We start from the raw sequence: 19,560 nt of genomic DNA on the forward strand, positions 1-19,560 counted from the left end.
ATATATATATATATATATATATATATATATGTTATCGCTGGGGATAGGGGAGAAAGAATGCTTCTCAAGTATTCCCTGCGTGTCGTAGAAGGCGACTAAAAGGGAAGGGAGCGGGGGGCTGGAAATCCTCCCCTCTCGTTTTTGATTTTCCAAAAGAAGGAACAGAGAAGGGGGCCAAGTGAGGATATTCCCTCAAAGGCTCAGTCCTCTGTTCTTAACGCTACCTCGCTAAAGCGGTAAATGGCGAATAGTATTAAAATATATATATATATATATATATATATATATATATATATATATATATATATATATATATATATATATCTTTCTTTCTTTTCTTTTAAACTATTCGCCATTTCCCGCGTTAGCGAGGTAGCATTAAGAACAGAGGACTGGGCCTTTGAGGGAATACCCTCACCTGGCCCAATTCTCTGTTCCTTCTTTTGGAAAATAAAAAAAAAAATGAGAGGGGAGGATTTCCAGCCCCCCGCTCCCTCCCCATTTAGTCGCCTTCTACGACACGCAGGGAATACGTGGGAAGTATTCTTAATCCCCTATCCCCAGGGATAATATATATATATATATATATATATATATATTTCATTTATTTTGCTTTGTCGCTGTCTCCCGCGTTTGCGAGGTAGCGCAAGGAAACAGACAAAAGAAATGGCCCAGCCCACCCCCATACACATGTATATACATACACGTCCACGCATGCAAATATACATACCTATACATCTCAATGTACACATATATATACACACACAGACACATACATATATACCCATGCACACAATTCACACTGTCTGCCTTTATTCATTCCCATCGCCACCTCGCCACACATGGAATACAATCCCCCTCCCCCCTCATGTGTGCGAGGTAGCACTAGGAAAAGACAACAAAGGCCCCTTTCGTTCACACTCGGTCTCTAGCTGTCATGCAATAATGCCCGAAACCACAGCTCCCTTTCCAAATCCAGGCCCCACACAACTTTCCATGGTTTACCCCAGATGCTTCACATGCCCTGATTCAATCCACTGACAGCACGTCAACCCCGGTATACCACATTGATCCAATTCACTCTATTCCTTGCCCGCCTTTCACCCTCCTGCATGTTCAGGCCCCGATCACTCGAAATCTTTTTCACTCCATCTTTCCACCTCCAATTTGGTCTCCCACTTCTCCTCGTTCCCTCCACCTCCGACACATATATAATCTTGGTCAATCTTTCCTCACTCATTCTCTCCATGTGTCCAAACCATTTCAAAACACCCTCTTCTGCTCTCTCAACCACGCTCTTTTTATTTCCACACATCTCTCTTACCCTTACATTACTTACTCGATCAAACCACCTCACACCACACATTGTCCTCAAACATCTCATTTCCAGCACATCCACCCTCCTGCGCACAACTCTATCCATAGCCCACGCCTCGCAACCATACAACATTGTTGGAACCACTATTCCTTCAAACATACCCATTTTTGCTTTCCGAGATAATGTTCTCGACTTCCAAACATTCTTCAAGGCTCCCAGGATTTTCGCCCCCTCCCCCAACCTATGATTCACTTCCGCTTCCATGGTTCCATCCGCTGCCAGATCCACTCCCAGATATCTAAAACACTTTACTTCCTCCAGTTTTTCTCCATTCAAACTTACCTCCCAATTGACTTGACCCTCAACCCTACTGTACCTAATAACTTTGCTCTTATTCACATTTACTCTTAACTTTCTTCTTTCACACACTTTACCAAACTCAGTCACCAGCTTCTGCAGTTTCTCACATGAATCAGCCACCAGCGCTGTACCATCAGCGAACAACAACTTACTCACTTCCCAAGCTCTCTCATCCACAACAGACTTCATACTTGCCCCTCTTTCCAGAAATCTTGCATTCATCTCCATAACAACCCCATCCATAAGCAAATTAAACAACCATGGAGACATCACACACCCCTGCCGCAAACCTACATTCACTGAGAACTAATCACTTTCCTCTCTTCCTACACGTACACATGCCTTACATCCTCGATAAAAACTTTTCACTGCTTCTAACAACTTGCCTCCCACACCATATATTCTTAATACCTTCCACTTAGCATCTCTATCAACTCTATCATATGCCTTCTCCAGATCCATAAATGCTACATACAAATCCATTTGCTTTTCTAAGTATTTCTCACATACATTCTTCAAAGCAAACACCTGATTCACACATCCTCTACCACTTCTGAAACAACACTGCTCTTCCCCAATCTGATGTTCTGTACATGCCTTCACACTCTCAATCAATACCCTCCCATATAATTTACCAGGAATACTCAACAAACTTATACCTCTGTAATTTGAGCACTCACTCTTATCCCCTATGCCTTTGTACAATGGCACTATGCACGCATTCCACTAATCCTCAGGCACCTCACCATGAGTCATACATACATTAAATAACCTTACCAACCAGTCAACAATACAGTCACCCCCTTTTTTAATAGATTCCACTGCAATACCATCCAAACCTGCTGCCTTGCCGGCTTTCATCTTCCGCAAAGCTTTTACTACCTCTTCTCTGTTTACCAAATCATTTGTCCTAACCCTCTCACTTTGCACACCACCTTGACCAAAACACCCTATATCTGCCACTCTATCATCAAACACATTCAACAAACCTTCAAAATACTCACTCCATCTCCTCACATCACCACTACTTGTTATCACCTCCCCATTAGCGCCCTTCACTGAAGTTCCCATTTGCTCCCTTGTCTTACGCACTTTATTTACCTCCTTCCAGAACATCTTTTTATTCTCCCTAAAATTTAATGACACTCTCTCACCCCAACTCTCATTTGCCCTCTTTTTCACCTCTTGCACCTTTCTCTTGACCTCCTGTCTCTTTCTTTTATACATCTCCCACTCGATTTCATTTTTTCCCTGCAAAAATCGTCCAAATGCCTCTCTCTTCTCTTTCACTAATGAGATGTTTGAGGACAATGTGTGGTGTGAGGTGGTTTGATCGAGTAAGTAATGTAAGGGTAAGAGAGATGTGTGGAAATAAAAAGAGCATGGTTGAGAGAGCAGAAGAGGGTGTTTTGAAATGGTTTGGGCACATGGAGAGAATGAGTGAGGAAAGACTGACCAAGAGGATATATGTGTCGGAGGTGGAGGGAACGAGGAGAAGTGGGAGACCAAATTGGAAGTGGAAAGATGGAGTGAAAAAGATTTTGAGTGATTGGGGCCTGAACATGCAGGACGGTGAAAGGCGGGAAAGGAATAGAGTGAATTGGATCGATTTGGTATACTGGGGTTGACGTGCTGTCAGTGGATTGAATCAAGGCATGTGAAGCGTCTGGGGTAAACCATGGAAAGCTGTGTAGGTATGTATATTTGCATATGTTTATGGATGGGGTTGTTAGGGAGGTAAATGCAAGAGTTTTGGAAAGAGGGGCAAGTATGAAGTCTGTTAGGGATGGGAGAGCTTGGGAAGTGAGTCAGTTGTTGTTCGCTGATGATACAGCGCTGGTGGCGGATTCATGTGAGAAACTGCAGAAGCTGGTGACGGAGTTTGGTAAAGTGTGTGGAAGAAGAAAGTTAAGAGTAAATGTGAATAAGAGCAAGGTTATTAGGTACAGTAGGGTTGAGGGTCAAGTCAATTGGGAGGTGAGTTTGAATGGAGAAAAACTGGAGGAAGTGAAGTGTTTTAGATATCTGGGAGTGGATCTGGCAGCGGATGGAACCATGGAAGCGGAAGTGGATCATAGGGTGGGGGAGGGGGCGAAAATTCTGGGGGCCTTGAAGAATGTGTGGAAGTCGAGAACATTATCTCGGAAAGCAAAAATGGGTATGTATGAAGGAATAGTGGTTCCAACAATGTTGTATGGTTGCGAGGCGTGGGCTATGGATAGAGTTGTGCGCAGGAGGATGGATGTGCTGGAAATGAGATGTTTGAGGACAATGTGTGGTGTGAGGTGGTTTGATCGAGTGAGTAACGTAAGGGTAAGAGAGATGTGTGGAAATAAAAAGAGCGTGGTTGAGAGAGCAGAAGAGGGTGTTTTGAAGTGGTTTGGGCACATGGAGAAGATGAGTGAGGAAAGATTGACCAAGAGGATATATGTGTCGGAGGTGGAGGGAACAAGGAGAAGAGGGAGACCAAATTGGAGGTGGAAAGATGGAGTGAAAAAGATTTTGTGTGATCGGGGCCTGAACATGCAGGAGGGTGAAAGGAGGGCAAGGAATAGAGTGAATTGGAGCGATGTGGTATACCGGGGTTGACGTGCTGTCAGTGGATTGAATCAAGGCATGTGAAGCGTCTGGGGTAAGCCATGGAAAGCTGTGTAGGTATGTATATTTGCGTGTGTGGACGTATGTATATACATGTGTATGGGGGGGGTTGGGCCATTTCTTTCGTCTGTTTCCTTGCGCTACCTCGCAAACGCGGGAGACAGCGACAAAGTATAATAAAAAAAAAAATAATATATATATATATATATATATATATATATATATATATATATATATATATATATATAATGTGCTGAGAGGTGCAACTGGAGGGATGTCTGATCATTATCTTGTGGAGGCTAAGGTGAAGATTAGTATGGGTTTTCAGAAAAGAAGAGTGAATGTTGGGGTGAAGAAGGTGGTGAGAGTAAGTTAGCTTGGGAAGGAGACCTGTGTGAAGAAGTATCAGGAGAGACTGTGTACAGAATGGAAAAAGGTGAGAACAATGGAAGTAAGGGGAGTGGGGGAGGAATGGGATGTATTTAGGGAATCAGTGATGGATTGCGCAAAAGATGCTTGTGGCATGAGAAGAGTGGGAGGTGGGCTGTTTAGAAAGGGTAGTGAGTGGTGGGATGAAGAAGTAAGAGTATTAGTGAAAGAGAAGAGAGAGGCATTTGGACGATTTTTGCAGGGAAAAAATGCAATTGAGTGGGAGAAGTATAAAAGAAAGAGACAGGAGGTCAAGAGAAAGGTGCAAGAGGTGAAAAAAGGGCAAATGAGAGTTGGGGTGAGAGACTATCAGTAAATTTTAGGGAGAATAAAAAGATGTTCTGGAAGGAGGTAAATAGGGTGCGTAAGACAAGGGAGCAAATGGGAACTTCAGTGAAGGGCGTAAATGGGGAGGTGATAACAAGTAGTGGTGATGTGAGAAGGAGATGGAATGAGTATTTTGAAGGTTTGTTGAATGTGTCTGATGACAGAGTGGCAGATATAGGGTGTTTGGGTCGAGGTGGTGTGCAAAGTGAGAGGGTTAGGGATAATGATTTGGTAAACAGAGAAGAGGTAGTAAAAGCTTTGTGGAAGATGAAAGCCGGCAAGGCAGCAGGTTTGGATGGTATTGCAGTGGAATTTATTAAAAAAGGGGGTGACTGTATTGTTGACTGGTTGGTAAGGTTATTTAATGTATGTAGGACTCATGGTGAGGTGCCTGAGGATTGGCGGAATGCGTGCATAGTGCCATTGTACAAAGGCAAAGGGGATAAGAGTGAGTGCTCAAATTACAGAGGTATAAGTTTGTTGAGTATTCCTGGTAAATTATATGGGAGGGTATTGATTGAGAGGGTGAAGGCATGTACAGAGCATCAGATTGGGGAAGAGCAGTGTGGTTTCAGAAGTGGTAGAGGATGTGTGGATCAGGTGTTTGCTTTGAAGAATGTATGTGAGAAATACTTAGAAAAGCAAATGGATTTGTATGTAGCATTTATGGATCTGGAGAAGGCATATGATAGAGTTGATAGAGATGCTCTGTGGAAGGTATTAAGAATATATGGTGTGGGAGGAAAGTTGTTAGAAGCAGTGAAAAGTTTTTATCGAGGATGTAAGGCATGTGTACGTGTAGGAAGAGAGGAAAGTGATTGGTTCTCAGTGAATGTAGGTTTGCGGCAGGGGTGTGTGATGTCTCCATGGTTGTTTAATTTGTTTATGGATGGGGTTGTTAGTGGATTGAATCAAGGCATGTGAAGCGTCTGGGGTAAACCAAGGAAAGCTGTGTAGGTATGTATATTTGCATGTGTGGACGTGTGTATGTACATGGGTATGGGTGGGGTTGGGCCATTTCTTTCGTCTGTTTCCTTGCGCTACCTCGCAAACGCGGGAGACAGCGACAAAGTATAAAAAAAAAAAAAAAAAAAAAAAAATATATATATATATTTTTTTTTTTTATTTTTTTAAACTATTCGCCATTTCCTGCGTTAACAAGGTAGCGTTAAGAACAGAGGACTGGACTTTGAGGGAATATCCTCACCTGGCCCCCTTGTCTGTTCTTTCTTTTGGAAAATATACTATCCCTGGGGATAGGGGAGAAAGAATACTTCCAATGCATTCCTCACGTGTCGTAGAAGGCGACTAGAGGGGACGGGAGCGGGGGGCTAGAAATCCTCCCCTCCTTGTATTTTAACTTTCTAAAATGGGAAAGAGAAGAAGGAGTCAGTGGGGAGTGCTCATCCTCCTCGTAGGCTCAGATTGGGGTGTGTAAATGTGTGTGAATGTAACCAAGATGAGAAAAAAGGAGAGATAGGTAGTATGTTTGAGGAAAGGAACCTGGATGTTTTGGCTCTAAGTGAAACGAAGCTCAAGGGTAAAGGGGAAGAGTGGTTTGGGAATGTCTTGGGAGTAAAGTCAGGGGTTAGTGAGACGACAAGAGCAAGGGAAGGAGTAGCACTACTCCTGAAACAGGAGTTGTGGGAGTATGTGATAGAGTGTAAGAAAGTAAATTATAGATTAATATGGGTAAAACTGAAAGTTGATGGAGAGAGATGGGGGATTATTGGTGCATATGCACCTGGGCATGAGAAGAAAGATCATGAGAGGCAAGTGTTTTGGGAGTAGCTGAATGAGTGTGTTAGTGGTTTTGATGCACAAGACCGGGTTATAGTGATGGATGATTTGAATGCAAAGGTGAGTAATGTGGCAGTTGAGGGAATAATTGGTATACATGGGGTGTTCAGTGTTGTATATGGAAATGGTGAAGAGACTGTAGATTTATGTGCTGAAAAAGGACTGGTGATTGGGAATACCTGGTTTAAAAAGCGAGATATACATAAGTATACGTATGTAAGTAGGAGAGATGGCCAGAGAGCATTATTGGGCTACGTGTTAATTGATAGGTGCGCGAAAGAGAGACTTTTGGATGTTAATGTGCTGAGAGGTGCAACTGGAGGGTCAGTATCTTGTGGAGGCGAAGGTGAAGATTTGTATGGGTTTTCAGAAAGGAAGAGAGAATGTTGGGGGGAAGAGGGTGGTGAGAGTAAGTAAGCTTGGGAAGGAGACTTGTGTGAGGAAGTACCAGGAGAGAGTGAGTACAGAATGGAAAAGGGTGAGAACAAAAGAGGTAAGGGGAGTGGGGGAGGAATGGGATGTATTTAGAGAAGCAGTGATGGCTTGCGCAAAAGATGCTTGTGGCATGAGAAGTGTGGGAGGTGGGCAGATTAGAAAGGGTAGTGAGTGGTGGGATGAAGAGGTAAGATGATTGGTGAAAGAGAAGAGAGGCATTTGGATGATTTTTGCAGGGAAATAATGCAAATGAGTGGGAGATGTATAAAAGAAAGAGGCAGGAGGTCAAGAGAAAGGTGCATGGGGTGAAAAAGAGGGCAAAAGAGAGTTGGGGTGAAAGAATATCATTAAATTTTAGGGAGAATAAAAAGATGTTTTGGAAGGAGGTAAATAAAGTGCATAAGACAAGGGAACAAATGGGAACTTCAGTGAAGGGGGTTAATGGGGAGGTGATAACAAGTAGTGGTGATGTGAGAAGGAGATGGCGTGAGTATTTTGAAGGTTTGTTGAATGTGTTTGATGATAGAGTGGCAGATATAGGGTGTTTGATCGAGGTGGTTTGCAAAGTGAGAGGGTTAGGGAAAACGATTTGGTAAACAGAGAAGATGTAGTAAATGCTTTGCGGAAGATGAAAGCCAGTACGGCAGCGGGTTTGGATGGTACTGCAATGGAATTTATTAAAAGAGGGGGTGACTGTATTGTTGACTGGTTGGTAAGGTTTTTTAATGTATGTATGATGAGATGTATGTATGGTGAGGTGCCTGAGGATTGGCGGAATGCTTGCATAGTGCCATTGAACAAAGGCAAAGGGGTAAGAGTGAGTGCTCAAATTACAGATGTATAAGTTTGTTGAGTATTCCTGGAAAATTATATGGGAGGGTATTGATTGAGAGGGTGAAGGCATGAACAGAGCATCAGATTGGGGAAGAGCAGTGAGGTTTCAGAAGTGGTAGAGGATGTGTGGATCAGGTGTTTGCTTTGAAGAATGTATGTGAGAAATACTTAGAAAAGCAAATGGATTTGTATGTAGCTTTTATGGATCTTGAGAAGGCATATGATAGAGTTGATAGAGATGCTCTGTGGAAGGTATTAAGAATATATGGTGTGGGAGGCAAGTTATTAGAAACAGTGAAAAGTTTTTATCAAGGATGTAAGGCATGCGTACGTGTAGGAAGAGAGGAAAGTGATTGGTTCTCAGTGAATGTAGGTTTGCGGCAGGGGTGTGTGATGTCTCCATGGTTGTTTAATTTGTTTATGGATGGGGTTGTTAGGGAGGTGAATGCAAGAGTTTTGGAAAGAGGGGCAAGTATGCAGTCTGTTGTGGATGAGAGAGCTTGGGAAGCGAGTCAGTTGTTGTTTGCTGATGATACAGCACTGGTGGCTGATTCATGTGAGAAACTGCAGAAGCTGGTGACTGAGTTTGGTAAAGTGATTGAAAGAAGAAAGTTGAGAGTGAATGTGAATAAGAGCAAGGTTATTAGGTACAGTATGGTTGAGGGTCAAGTCAATTGGGAGGTAAGTTTGAATGGAGAAAAACTGGAGGAAGTGAAGTGTTTTAGATATCTGGGAGTGAATTTGGCAGCGGATGGAACCATGGAAGCGGAAGTGAATCATAGGGTGGGGTGGGGGGCGAAAGTTCTGGGAGTGTTGAAGAATGTGTGGAAGCCGAGAACATTGTCTCAGAAAGCAAAAATGGGTATGTTTGAAGGAATAGTGGTTCCAACAATGTTGTATGGTTGCGAGGCGTGGGCTATGGATAGAGTTGTGCGCAGGAGGGTGGATGTGCTGGAAATGAGTTGTTTGAGGACAATATGTGGTGTGAGGTGGTTTGATCGAGTAAGTAATGTAAGGGTAAGAGAGATGTGTGGTAATAAAAAGAGTGTGGTTGAGAGAGCAGAAGAGGGTGTTCTGAAATGGTTTGGTCACATGGAGAGAATGAGTGAGGAAAGATTGACCAAGAGGATATGTGTCAGTGGTGGAGGGAACCAGGAGAAGTGGGAGACCAAATTGGAGGTGGAAAGATGGAGTGAAAAAGATTTTGAGTGATTGGGGCTTGAACATGCATGTGAAGCTTCTGGGGTAAACCATGGAAAGTTCTGTGGGGCCTGGATGTGGAAAGGGAGCTGTGGTTTCGGTACATTACTGCATGACAGTTAGAGACTGAGTGTGAACGAATGGGGCCTTGGTTGTCTTTTCCATAGCGTTACCTCGCACACATGAGGGGGGAGGGGTTTGTTATTTCATGTGTGGCGAGGTGGCAGTGGGAATGAATAAAGGCAGACAGTTTGAATTATGCACATGTGTATATATGTATATGTCTGTGTGTGTATATATATGTATACATTGAGATGTATAGGTATGTATATTTGCGTGTGTGGAAGTGTATGTATAAACTTGTGTATGTGGGTGGGTTGGGCCATTCTTTTGTCTGTTTCCTTGCGCTACCTCGATAACGTGGAAGACAGCGACAAAGCAAAATAAAAGAAAATTAATAAAGTATGTGTGCGAGTAAGAAGAGAGGACAGTGATTGGTTGCCAATTAATGTCAGTTTATGGCAGGGGTGCTTGATGCCTCTATGGTTGTTTGATTTGTTTATGGATGGGGTTGTTAGGGAGATGAATGCAAGAGTTTTGAAGAGAGGAGCAAGTATGAAGTCTGTTGTGGATGAGAGGGCTTGGGAAGTGAGTCAGTTGTTTTTTGCTGATGATACAGCACTGGTGGCTGATTCGGGTGAAACTGTAGAAGCTGGTGACTGAATCTGATAAAGTGTGTGAAAGAAGAAAGCTGAGAGTAAATGTGAAGAAGAGCAAGGTTATTCAGTACAGTAGGGTTGAGAGACAAGTCAATTGGGAGGTAAGTTTGAATGGAGAAAAACTGGAGGAAGTTAAGAGTTTTAGATATCTGGGAGTGGATTTGGCAGCAGACGGACCCATGGAAGCGGAAGTGAGTCATAGGGTGGGAGAGGGGGCGAAAGTTCTGGGAGCATTGAAAAATGTGTGGAAGGTGAGAACATTATTTCAGAAAGCAAAAATGGGTATATTTGAAAGGATAGTGGTTCCAAGAGCGTTATATGGTTGTGAGGTGTGGGCTATATATAGGGTTGTGCGGAGGAGGGTGGCTGTGTTGGAATTGAGATGTCTGAGGACAATATGTGGTGATCGAGTAAATAATGGAAGGGTAAGAGAGATGTGTGGTAATAAAAAGAGTGTGGTTGAGAGAGCAGAAAAGGGTGTTTTGAAATGGTTTGGTTACATGGAGAGAATGAGTGAGGAAAGATTGACCAAGAGAATATATGTGACAGAGGTGGAGGGAACGAGGAGAAGTGTTGTTAGGGAGGTGAATGCAAGAGTTTTCGAAAGAGGAGCAAGTATGCAGCCTGTTGTGGATGTGAGAGCTTGGGAAGTCAGTCAGTTGTTGTTCGCTGATGATACAGCACTGGTGGCTGATTCGTGTGAGAAACTGCAGAAGCTGGTGACTGAGTTGGTAAAGTGTGTGAAAGAAGAAAGCTGAGAGTAAATGTGAATAAGAGCAAGGTTATTAGGTATAGTAGGGTTGAGGGACAAGTCAACTGAGGGGTAAGTTTGAATGGAGAAAAAAAGTGAAGTGTTTAAGATATCTGGGAGTGGATTTGGCGGCAGATGGAACCATTTAAGTGGAAGTGAATCATAGGGTGGGGAAGGGGGCAAAAGTTCTGGGAGTGTTGAAGAATGTGTGGAAGTCGAGAACATTGTCTCGGAAAGCAAAAATGGGTATGTTTGAAGGAATAGTGGTTCTAACAATGTTATATGGTTGTGAGGTGTGGGCTATAGATAGAGTTGTCCGGAAGAAAGTGGATGTGCTGGAAATGAGATGTTTGAGGACAATATGTGGTGTGAGGTGGTTTGATCGAGTATGTAATAATAGGGTAAAAGAGATGTGTGGTAATAAAAAGAGTGTGGTTGAGAGAGCAGAAGAGGGTGTTTTGAAATGGTTTGGTCACATGGAGAGAATGAGTGAGGAAAGATTGACCAAGAGGATATATGTGTCAGAGGTGGAGGGAATGAGGAGAAGTGGGAGACGAATTTGGAGATGGAAAGATGGAGTGAAAAAGAATTTGAGTGATCGGGGCCTCAACATGCAGGAGGGTGAAAGGTGTGCAAGGAACAGAGTGAATTGGAACGATGTGGTATACCAGGGTCAACGTGCTGTCAATGGATTGAACTAGGGCATGCGAAGCATCTGGGGTAAACCATGGAAAGTTCTGTGGGGCCTGGAAGCAGAAAGGGAGATGTGGTTTCAGTGCATTATACATGACAGCTAGAGACTGAGTGTGAACGAATGTGGCCTTTGTTGTCTTTTCCTAGCGTTATCTTGTGCACATGCGGGGGGAGGGGGTTATTTCATGTGTGGCAGGGTGGCGATGGGAATGAATAAAGGCAGACAATATGAATTACGTACATGTGTATATATGTATATGTCTGTGTGTGTATATATATGTATACATTGAGATGTATAGGTATGTATATTTGCGTGTGTGGACGTGTATGTATATACATGTGTATGTGGGTGGGTTGGGCCATTCTTTCATCTGTTTCCTTGCGCTACCTCGCTAATGCGGGAGACAGCGACAAAGTATAATAAAAAAAAATGAATATATATTTATTCATTTATTATACTTTGTCGCTGTCTCCCGCATTAGCAAGGTAGCACAAGGAAAAAGATGAAAGAATGGCCCAACTCATCCACATACAGATGTATATATGTACACATCCACACACACACACATATACATACCTATACATCTCAACGTATACATATATATACACACACAGACATATACGCATATACCGATGTATATAATTCATACTGTCTGCCCTTATCTCTCTCTTTAAACCAGGTATTCCCAATCACCAGTCCTTTTTAAAAAAACTCCACATAATTCTACAAGCTCTTCACCATTTTCATTTACGACACTGAACATCCCATGTTCACCTATTATTCCCTCAACTGCCACATTACTCACCTTTGCATTCAAATCACCCATCAATACTACTAACACACTCACTCACCTGCTCCCAAAACACTTGACTCTCATGATCTTTCTTCTCATGCCCAGATGCATAAGCACCAATAATCACCCATCTCTCTCCTTCCACTTTCAGTTTTACCCATATCAATCCAGAGTTTACTTTCTTACATTCTATCACATACTCCCATCACTCCTGCTTCAGGAGTAGTGCAACTCCTTCCCTTGCTCTTGTCCTCTCACTAACCCCTGACTTTACTCCCAAGACATTCCTAAACCACTCTTCCCCTTTACCCTTGAGCTTCGTTCCACTCAGAGCCAAAACATCCCAGTTCCTCTCCTCAAACACACTACCCATCTTTCCTTTTTTCTCATCTTGGTTACATCCACAAACATTTAGACACTCCAATTTGAGCCTTCGAGGATGATGAGCACTCCCTGTGTGACTCTTTCTTCTGTTTTCCCTTTTAGAAAGTTAAAATACAAGGAGGGGAGGGTTTCTAGACCCCTGCTCCTGTCCCCTTTAGTCACAACATATATATATATGTATGGGGTAGGCAATGTTTTTTGTGGACACTGCATACAGAGTGAATAGGACCAATGTGGTAAACAGGCAGTACTATGCTGTCAATGGACTGAAGCAGGACACTTGAAGCAGTCATGGGAAACCATAGAAGGGTCAATGAGGCCTGGTTGTGGATAAGTAGCTGTGGATTTGGTGTATTATATAGGATAGAAAGAGAATGGATGTGATGAAATGAGACCTTTTCCTCATTTGTTCCTGGTGCTACCTCACTAATATGGGAAACAGCAAACAAGCATGAAAAAAAAAAAAGAATATCATGAAGCTGCAAAACCTCTTACAGCCATGGTCCCACTCTTATTTTTCAACTGATTTTCAAATATTTCGCAAAACACTACTCATAGAATGTTGCATTAGAAAGTGTGATATGGAAAAATCTAATTCATAGTACACAAACCAAACATTTCCCGTTAGATAACTTCATTTGCCTAGCAGCAAGAGTACAAGAGTTCATATCATCACAATATCATCTGATAACACTTTATCAGAGAACTGGAGTGGTCTAAAAAAGACGGAACAATATCAGTTACAAACTGCAGTACTTAGGTGAAATAGTTGACAACTGAGAGGATAACTACACTCTCTTGGGTTTTAGGCAATAAGTTAGTTTAATTAAATGCACCTTCATTCTCCTTGACCTTTTTAGCATGTCTCATAAACCAATTTTCTTCTAAAAGATAAGAGAAAATTCTACAAGAAAATGTGGTCTTACCACAGGAATAGACTGTAAACAACTGCATGAGGTGATCCTTCAATTAGGCTAGAACATGATGGATGGCTTCGTATCAGCATATTTTTACTAGTGGTTATCAACTGAAAGCATACCATAATACACATTGTAATTCATCTCAACTACCCATCGTTTACCAATGGAGATAATCCAATATTCAACACTTTATCCTGTTCAGTTTATATTCATCAGCTATACTACCCAAGGCCTGGAATTTAATGCTTTAATTCTACTCACAGGTACTGATATGACTAATAACAGAATTCATCAACTTAAAATACGGGCCACATAAGCCCTTTTTTCTCTCAAGAAGGTAAAATTTATATTAATATGATCTAAGTCAAAATAAACTATACACAATATGCATGCTGTGAGAGAGCAACAAGCAGAAAGACATACAAACATACAAAAATCATATTCATAAAAACATACACACTTGAAAATACATATTCACATACACAAACACACAAAGAACATATGCCAAAAGTGGACATACTACATGCAGAAGATGTAAGAATGATTAAAAAGGATAAAATATGACTAAGTACTAGAATATATGAAAAAGACCTAGCGCAATTGTATGCACCTGTGGCATCAAGTAGAATGCCTTCTGAAAAAGTGTGATCAAGTTGCCATGTAGCTGGCCAAGCCTTATGGCCACTTTCAGTGTTAGTTACCAAACTAAACCAACATTGTAGACTTGGCATTTTTGCCATGTAGCACCAAGCCAGAGTGAACTGTTGACCATTTCTTAACGGAGTGCAATAAAGGGCAGTCACATAATGGTGCTCTGTAATTTCAATTTTTATATTAGATAAAAATCAAGGAAAAAACAAGTACTGAGCTTAAGTTACTTCTTTAACCATATCTATCAAGATTTTCATGAAGGCTGGCTCATGTGACTGCCTTATAGTAGAAACAATTAAAGGGAGGACCTTTATTACAAGCAGGAAGAAAGGCACAGACAGATAGTTACACACACATGCACTAATACAGACAAACACACACATCCATAACCATGCACAGACCAACAAACAAGAGGTAAACAGGCATACATATTCAAATATACATACACACACCCACGGCATGTCAACATGCTTTCAAATGACCTTGAGTAATGGAGTTTTAACCATGGATATCAATTAATGCTGGGGGTTCTCAAAAGCTGATCATTACAATACAGTACCCTGAACAAGTAAATACTGGACATAAAACAATACAGCATTTTTTTAATCATTCTTAATGTGCACATGCATTTCTTGATGACAGTATACTGTATAACATTATTTGACAATGATAAAGAAGTGTAAAAGATGCTTTTTCTTTAAAAAACCCTGAACATTTGGTAGGAACTCCTTATGGCACATTCACTCTTCAAAAGCAGACACTGGTATTGGCATCCGATACTGTATATACCAACTCTGACCTAATAAACGGATCACCCCGATGTGAGGGAACAAGATGAGACAATTAACATGACACATAACAATTATGCCCAAACACAGAAACACTTACCACAACTGTCTATAGGTTCAAGCATCAATAGACAGTAAGCTAATGCCTCCTAATCATCTAACTGCACTTTGGTATTATTTTACTGATTTTTCTTGGAGGCTACTTTCCTGACATTCACCCAGTCTACAGCTGATAATTATTATCAGCTGGCAAAAAGAGTATGACAGCATGTGATAAAAAAATCCTTACATTTTCTAAAGCCATTAATAACATTTATCTATCAATCCAAACAAAACATTTGATATTCATAACAAGATAAATTACAGTGACTTTGTTTAAAGTGCAAGAATGTACAAATGCTTCACATGTCTTAGGAAAAATAAAGAATAAATATGGGGTTTACAGACTCCTCTGAAGCTAAAATTATAAATGCATGATCCATGAATGAATGCTGCCTGAATACAGCTCCTGGGGCACTGCCCATCTTGTACCCTTGGACCTCTCTTGGTATTACTGGGACACTGATATGCTTATTACAAAAACCTGGCATCTTTGTATGTAGAGCTAACTCCCTACATTGCTTTCCCAATCATGAATAATTCTTACTTACTTAGGTATATCCCTGACATATCATCATCTCTGATTATTACCATGCACTTCATTCCTTAATGAACAAAATTCCATACATAACATTTTCCACATCAGAGATCCTCTCTTGTGCCAACACAAAATATAAAAATGCTAAGCCCTGCAAAATGCACTTGAGAAATTTAAAAAATCTTCATAACAGAATCTCTACACATACTCTCCCTACATGGCCATAATGTTAGTAGGTTTTCAGTCCACTATTCACAAGAGACTGTCTTATTTCTTGGTCTAGCTGACATAACATGGCTGATTCTAATTTCATAGCTAACAATGTAAAAATGGAAATCATAAAGATCATGAATGCAACTATCATTCCAAACTGTCCAAAGACTTTAGTAAGAAAAGATTGATAGTGGTTTACATTAACATTCTGCAAGCATGAACCAATAATTCTAACATATTCCTATTAGTTACAGTGTACAATGATTATCTCACAGTGCAAGGTATCCTAAGAACCTCATGTCTTAAGACATTCATGTAAACAAAGCATCTTCGGAACAGTTCTCAGGAACATCACTTGACTTCATAAATCTTTTTGTATTTGAAAAGCAAAACAGTTTTAATAACTGACTGAGCACTGACGTGTCTGATACCAGTATTGAAATATCACCTGATAAAAATATTCATAGTTTTAACATTCAAACATTTCATACTTTGACTTTAAGATAAAATGACAACTAGTATTTCCAGCACTGAATAAGACATTTTCATGTCCTTTGAATCAGTGAAAGCAATACTATAAAACACTGATTCCAAGAGTAGTCAGACTGATTGGAATGCAAATATATTCCTAGTCCTGATAAATATATATATGTGTGTATATATATATATATATGTATATAAAAAAAAGAACTAACTCGTATTCCAGGCATTTTGATAATCTGGTGTAAAAAACTTGTTAGAGCCCTGCATTCACATCTCTCCCACAATATGAATATGTTCTCATCTTTCAAAACGAACATCATACCAGTGACTTTTGAAGCAACTGAAAATACATATTCCCAAAGCACTGAACTATAACATCCCAAGGGTTATGAGCAACACCCTTCCCAGATTTAATTCACCACAAGCATTTCAAAAGTAGCATGGTATCAGCAGTCCAAGAGGAGCACAGATATGCTACCACTCAAAGAGGCAAACACCAATGCTACACCAAACATAAATAATCTTTGTGAGGAATATGTCCCTTGCTTCTCAAGAACGATAAAACCTGAACTTCCTAAAATTTAAGCCACTGCTAACTATGTGTGAAATGTATGTTTGAGAAAGTGCCATAAGACTGAAACTAGTCTTTACATTCATGGAAGCAACTTTCCAAACTATGTGACACTTTCTTGAGCCATCAAGCATCAAGCCCTCAACGTGCGCATCTTGTCATTAACCTTTTTCAGCACATGACACAAGATGAACTCTTTGCAGGCTCACTTCCCAGATGAAACACTCTTGTTGTCGTCTTTCATATGTTGCCTAAATAACCTATACGGTGAGGCACTTGTCCAATTTTCAACACAAAGATCAAGCCCTTTGGTTCAAGTCCTTCATGAACCCTAAAGGGCATTCCATTGCAAAAAGGATTTCCATGGGCCCAAACATGGCATTCTTCAATGTCAAGTTTCTTCAACATGTTTCTTGGTATAACCTGTACCTTACACATAATGGCAAGTTTCCCAAGAGTTTCCTGACATTTCAATATGAGTGTCCCAAAGAAGATGGCCTGTTAATGATACATCCTTCATCTTTCATGACAATTCTGTGTCCTTTCCTCTACCTCAGTTTTGCTGCATAGGTGTTTCAGCAGCAATTCGCTGCTTAAACAGTACTGTTTCTTCAAAGATAAGTTCTTTAAGTTTCTCCTTTGGTAGGTCATCAAGTTCCATTTCAAATTTGAATGGTTCCTCAGCAATGGGCTGAAAGAGGTAAAGTGAAGGAAAATAAATCAAAATCCTATGAAAAATTATACAAGAGCTTAGCTCTCAGTGTGTCCTTACTACAGTACAACAAATATACTCTAAACTCATCATCACATTTTAAAAGCTGGACACAAATGGATGAAGGCAAGGAAGTATGAATATGTACATGTGTATGCACGTAATGTCTGCGTATGTGTATGTATATGTGCATATGTCGGCAATTTTTCTGTATGTCGTAAAAGGTGACTAAAAGAGGAGGGAGTGGGGGCTGGAAATCCTCCCCTCTCGTTTTTAATTTTCCGAAAGGAGGAACACAAAAGGGGGTCAAGTGAGGATATTCTCTCTACAGCTCAGTACTCTGTTCTTAACGCTACATCGCTAGCATGGGAAATGGTGAATATGTATGAAAAGAAAAATATATATATAATATTCATTTTGCTTTGTCGCTGTCTCTCACATTAGTGAGGTAGCGCAAGGAAACAGACGAAAGAATGGCCCAACCCACCCACATACACATGTATATACATACACGTCCACACACGCAAATATACATACCTATACATCTCAACGTATACATATATATACACACACAGACATATACATATATACACATGTACATAATTCATACTGTCTGCCTCTATTCACTTCCATCGCCACCCCGCCATACATGAAATAACAGCCCCCTCCCCCCTCATGTGTGCGAGGTAGCGCTAGGAAGACAACAAAGGCCACATTCGTTCACACTCAGTCTCTAGCTGTCATGTATATAATGCAACAAAACCACAGCTCCCTTTCCACATCCAGGCCCCACACAACTTTCTATGGTTTACCCCAGACGCTTCACATGCCCTGGTTCAATCCATTGACAGCACGCCGACCTCGGTATACCACATCGTTCCAATTCACCCTATTCCTTGCACGCCTTTCACCCTCCTGCATGTTGAGGCCCCGATCACTCAAAATCTTTTTCACTCCATCTTTCCACCTCCAATTCTGTCTCCCACTTCTCCTCGTTCCCTCCACCTCTGACACATATATTCTCTTGGTCAATCTTTCCTCACTCATTCTCTCCATGTGACCAAACCATTTCAAAACACACTCTTCTGCTCTCTCAACCACACTCTCTTTATTACCACACATCTCTCTTACCCTATTACTACTTACTCGATCAAATCACTTCACACCACATATTGTCCTCAAACATCTCATTTCCAGCAAATGCACCCCCCTGTGCACAACTCTATCCATAGCCCATGCCTTGCAACCATACAAAATTGTTGGAACCACTATTCCTTCAAACATACCCATTTTTGCTTTCCGAGATAATGTTCTCGACTTCCACACATTCTTCAACACTCCCAGAATTTTCACCCCCTCCCCCACCCTATGATTCACTTCCGCTTCCATGGTTCCATCCGTTGCCAAATCCACTCCCAGATATCTAAAACACTTCACTTCCTCCAGATTTTCTCCATTTAAACTCACCTCCCAATTGACTTGACCCTCAACCCTACCGTACCTAACAACCTTGCTCTTATTCACATTTACTCACAACTTTCTTCTTTCACACAATTTACCAAACTCAGTCACCAGCTTCTGGTTTCTCACATAAATCAGCCACCAGTGCTGTATCATCAGTGAACAACAACTGACTCACTTCCCAAGCTCTCTCATCCACAACAGACTGCATACTTGCCCCTCTTTCTAAAACTCTTGCATTCACCTCCCTAACAATCCCATCCATAAGCAAATTAAACAACCTTGGAGACATCACACACCCCTGCCGCAAACCTAAATTTACTGAGAACCAATCACTTTCCTCTCTTCCTACACATACACAAGCCTTACATCCTCGATAAAAACTTTTCACTGCTTCTAACAACTTGCCTCCCACACCATATATTCTTAATACCTTCCACAGAGCATCTCTATAAACTCTATCATATGCCTTCTCCAGATCC

The 19,560-nt window shown here is 41.2% G+C and overlaps 1 protein-coding gene across 1 annotated transcript in view; it reads right to left on the minus strand.

Annotated features, from left to right (window-relative positions):
- Window positions 1-13,259: 13,259 nt before the first annotated feature.
- Window positions 13,260-19,560, minus strand: part of rl (Mitogen-activated protein kinase rl) — a 218,067-nt gene continuing 211,766 nt past the window's right edge. Inside the window, exon 8 of the mRNA XM_071687460.1 lies at window positions 13,260-17,596. Coding sequence (XP_071543561.1) covers window positions 17,459-17,596 — 138 coding nt within the window. The 3' untranslated portion in view covers window positions 13,260-17,458. The remainder of the gene's footprint in view (window positions 17,597-19,560) is intronic.

The sequence above is a fragment of the Panulirus ornatus genome, chromosome 3 (assembly GCF_036320965.1).
Source record: "Panulirus ornatus isolate Po-2019 chromosome 3, ASM3632096v1, whole genome shotgun sequence".
Lineage (NCBI taxonomy): Eukaryota > Metazoa > Arthropoda > Malacostraca > Decapoda > Palinuridae > Panulirus > Panulirus ornatus.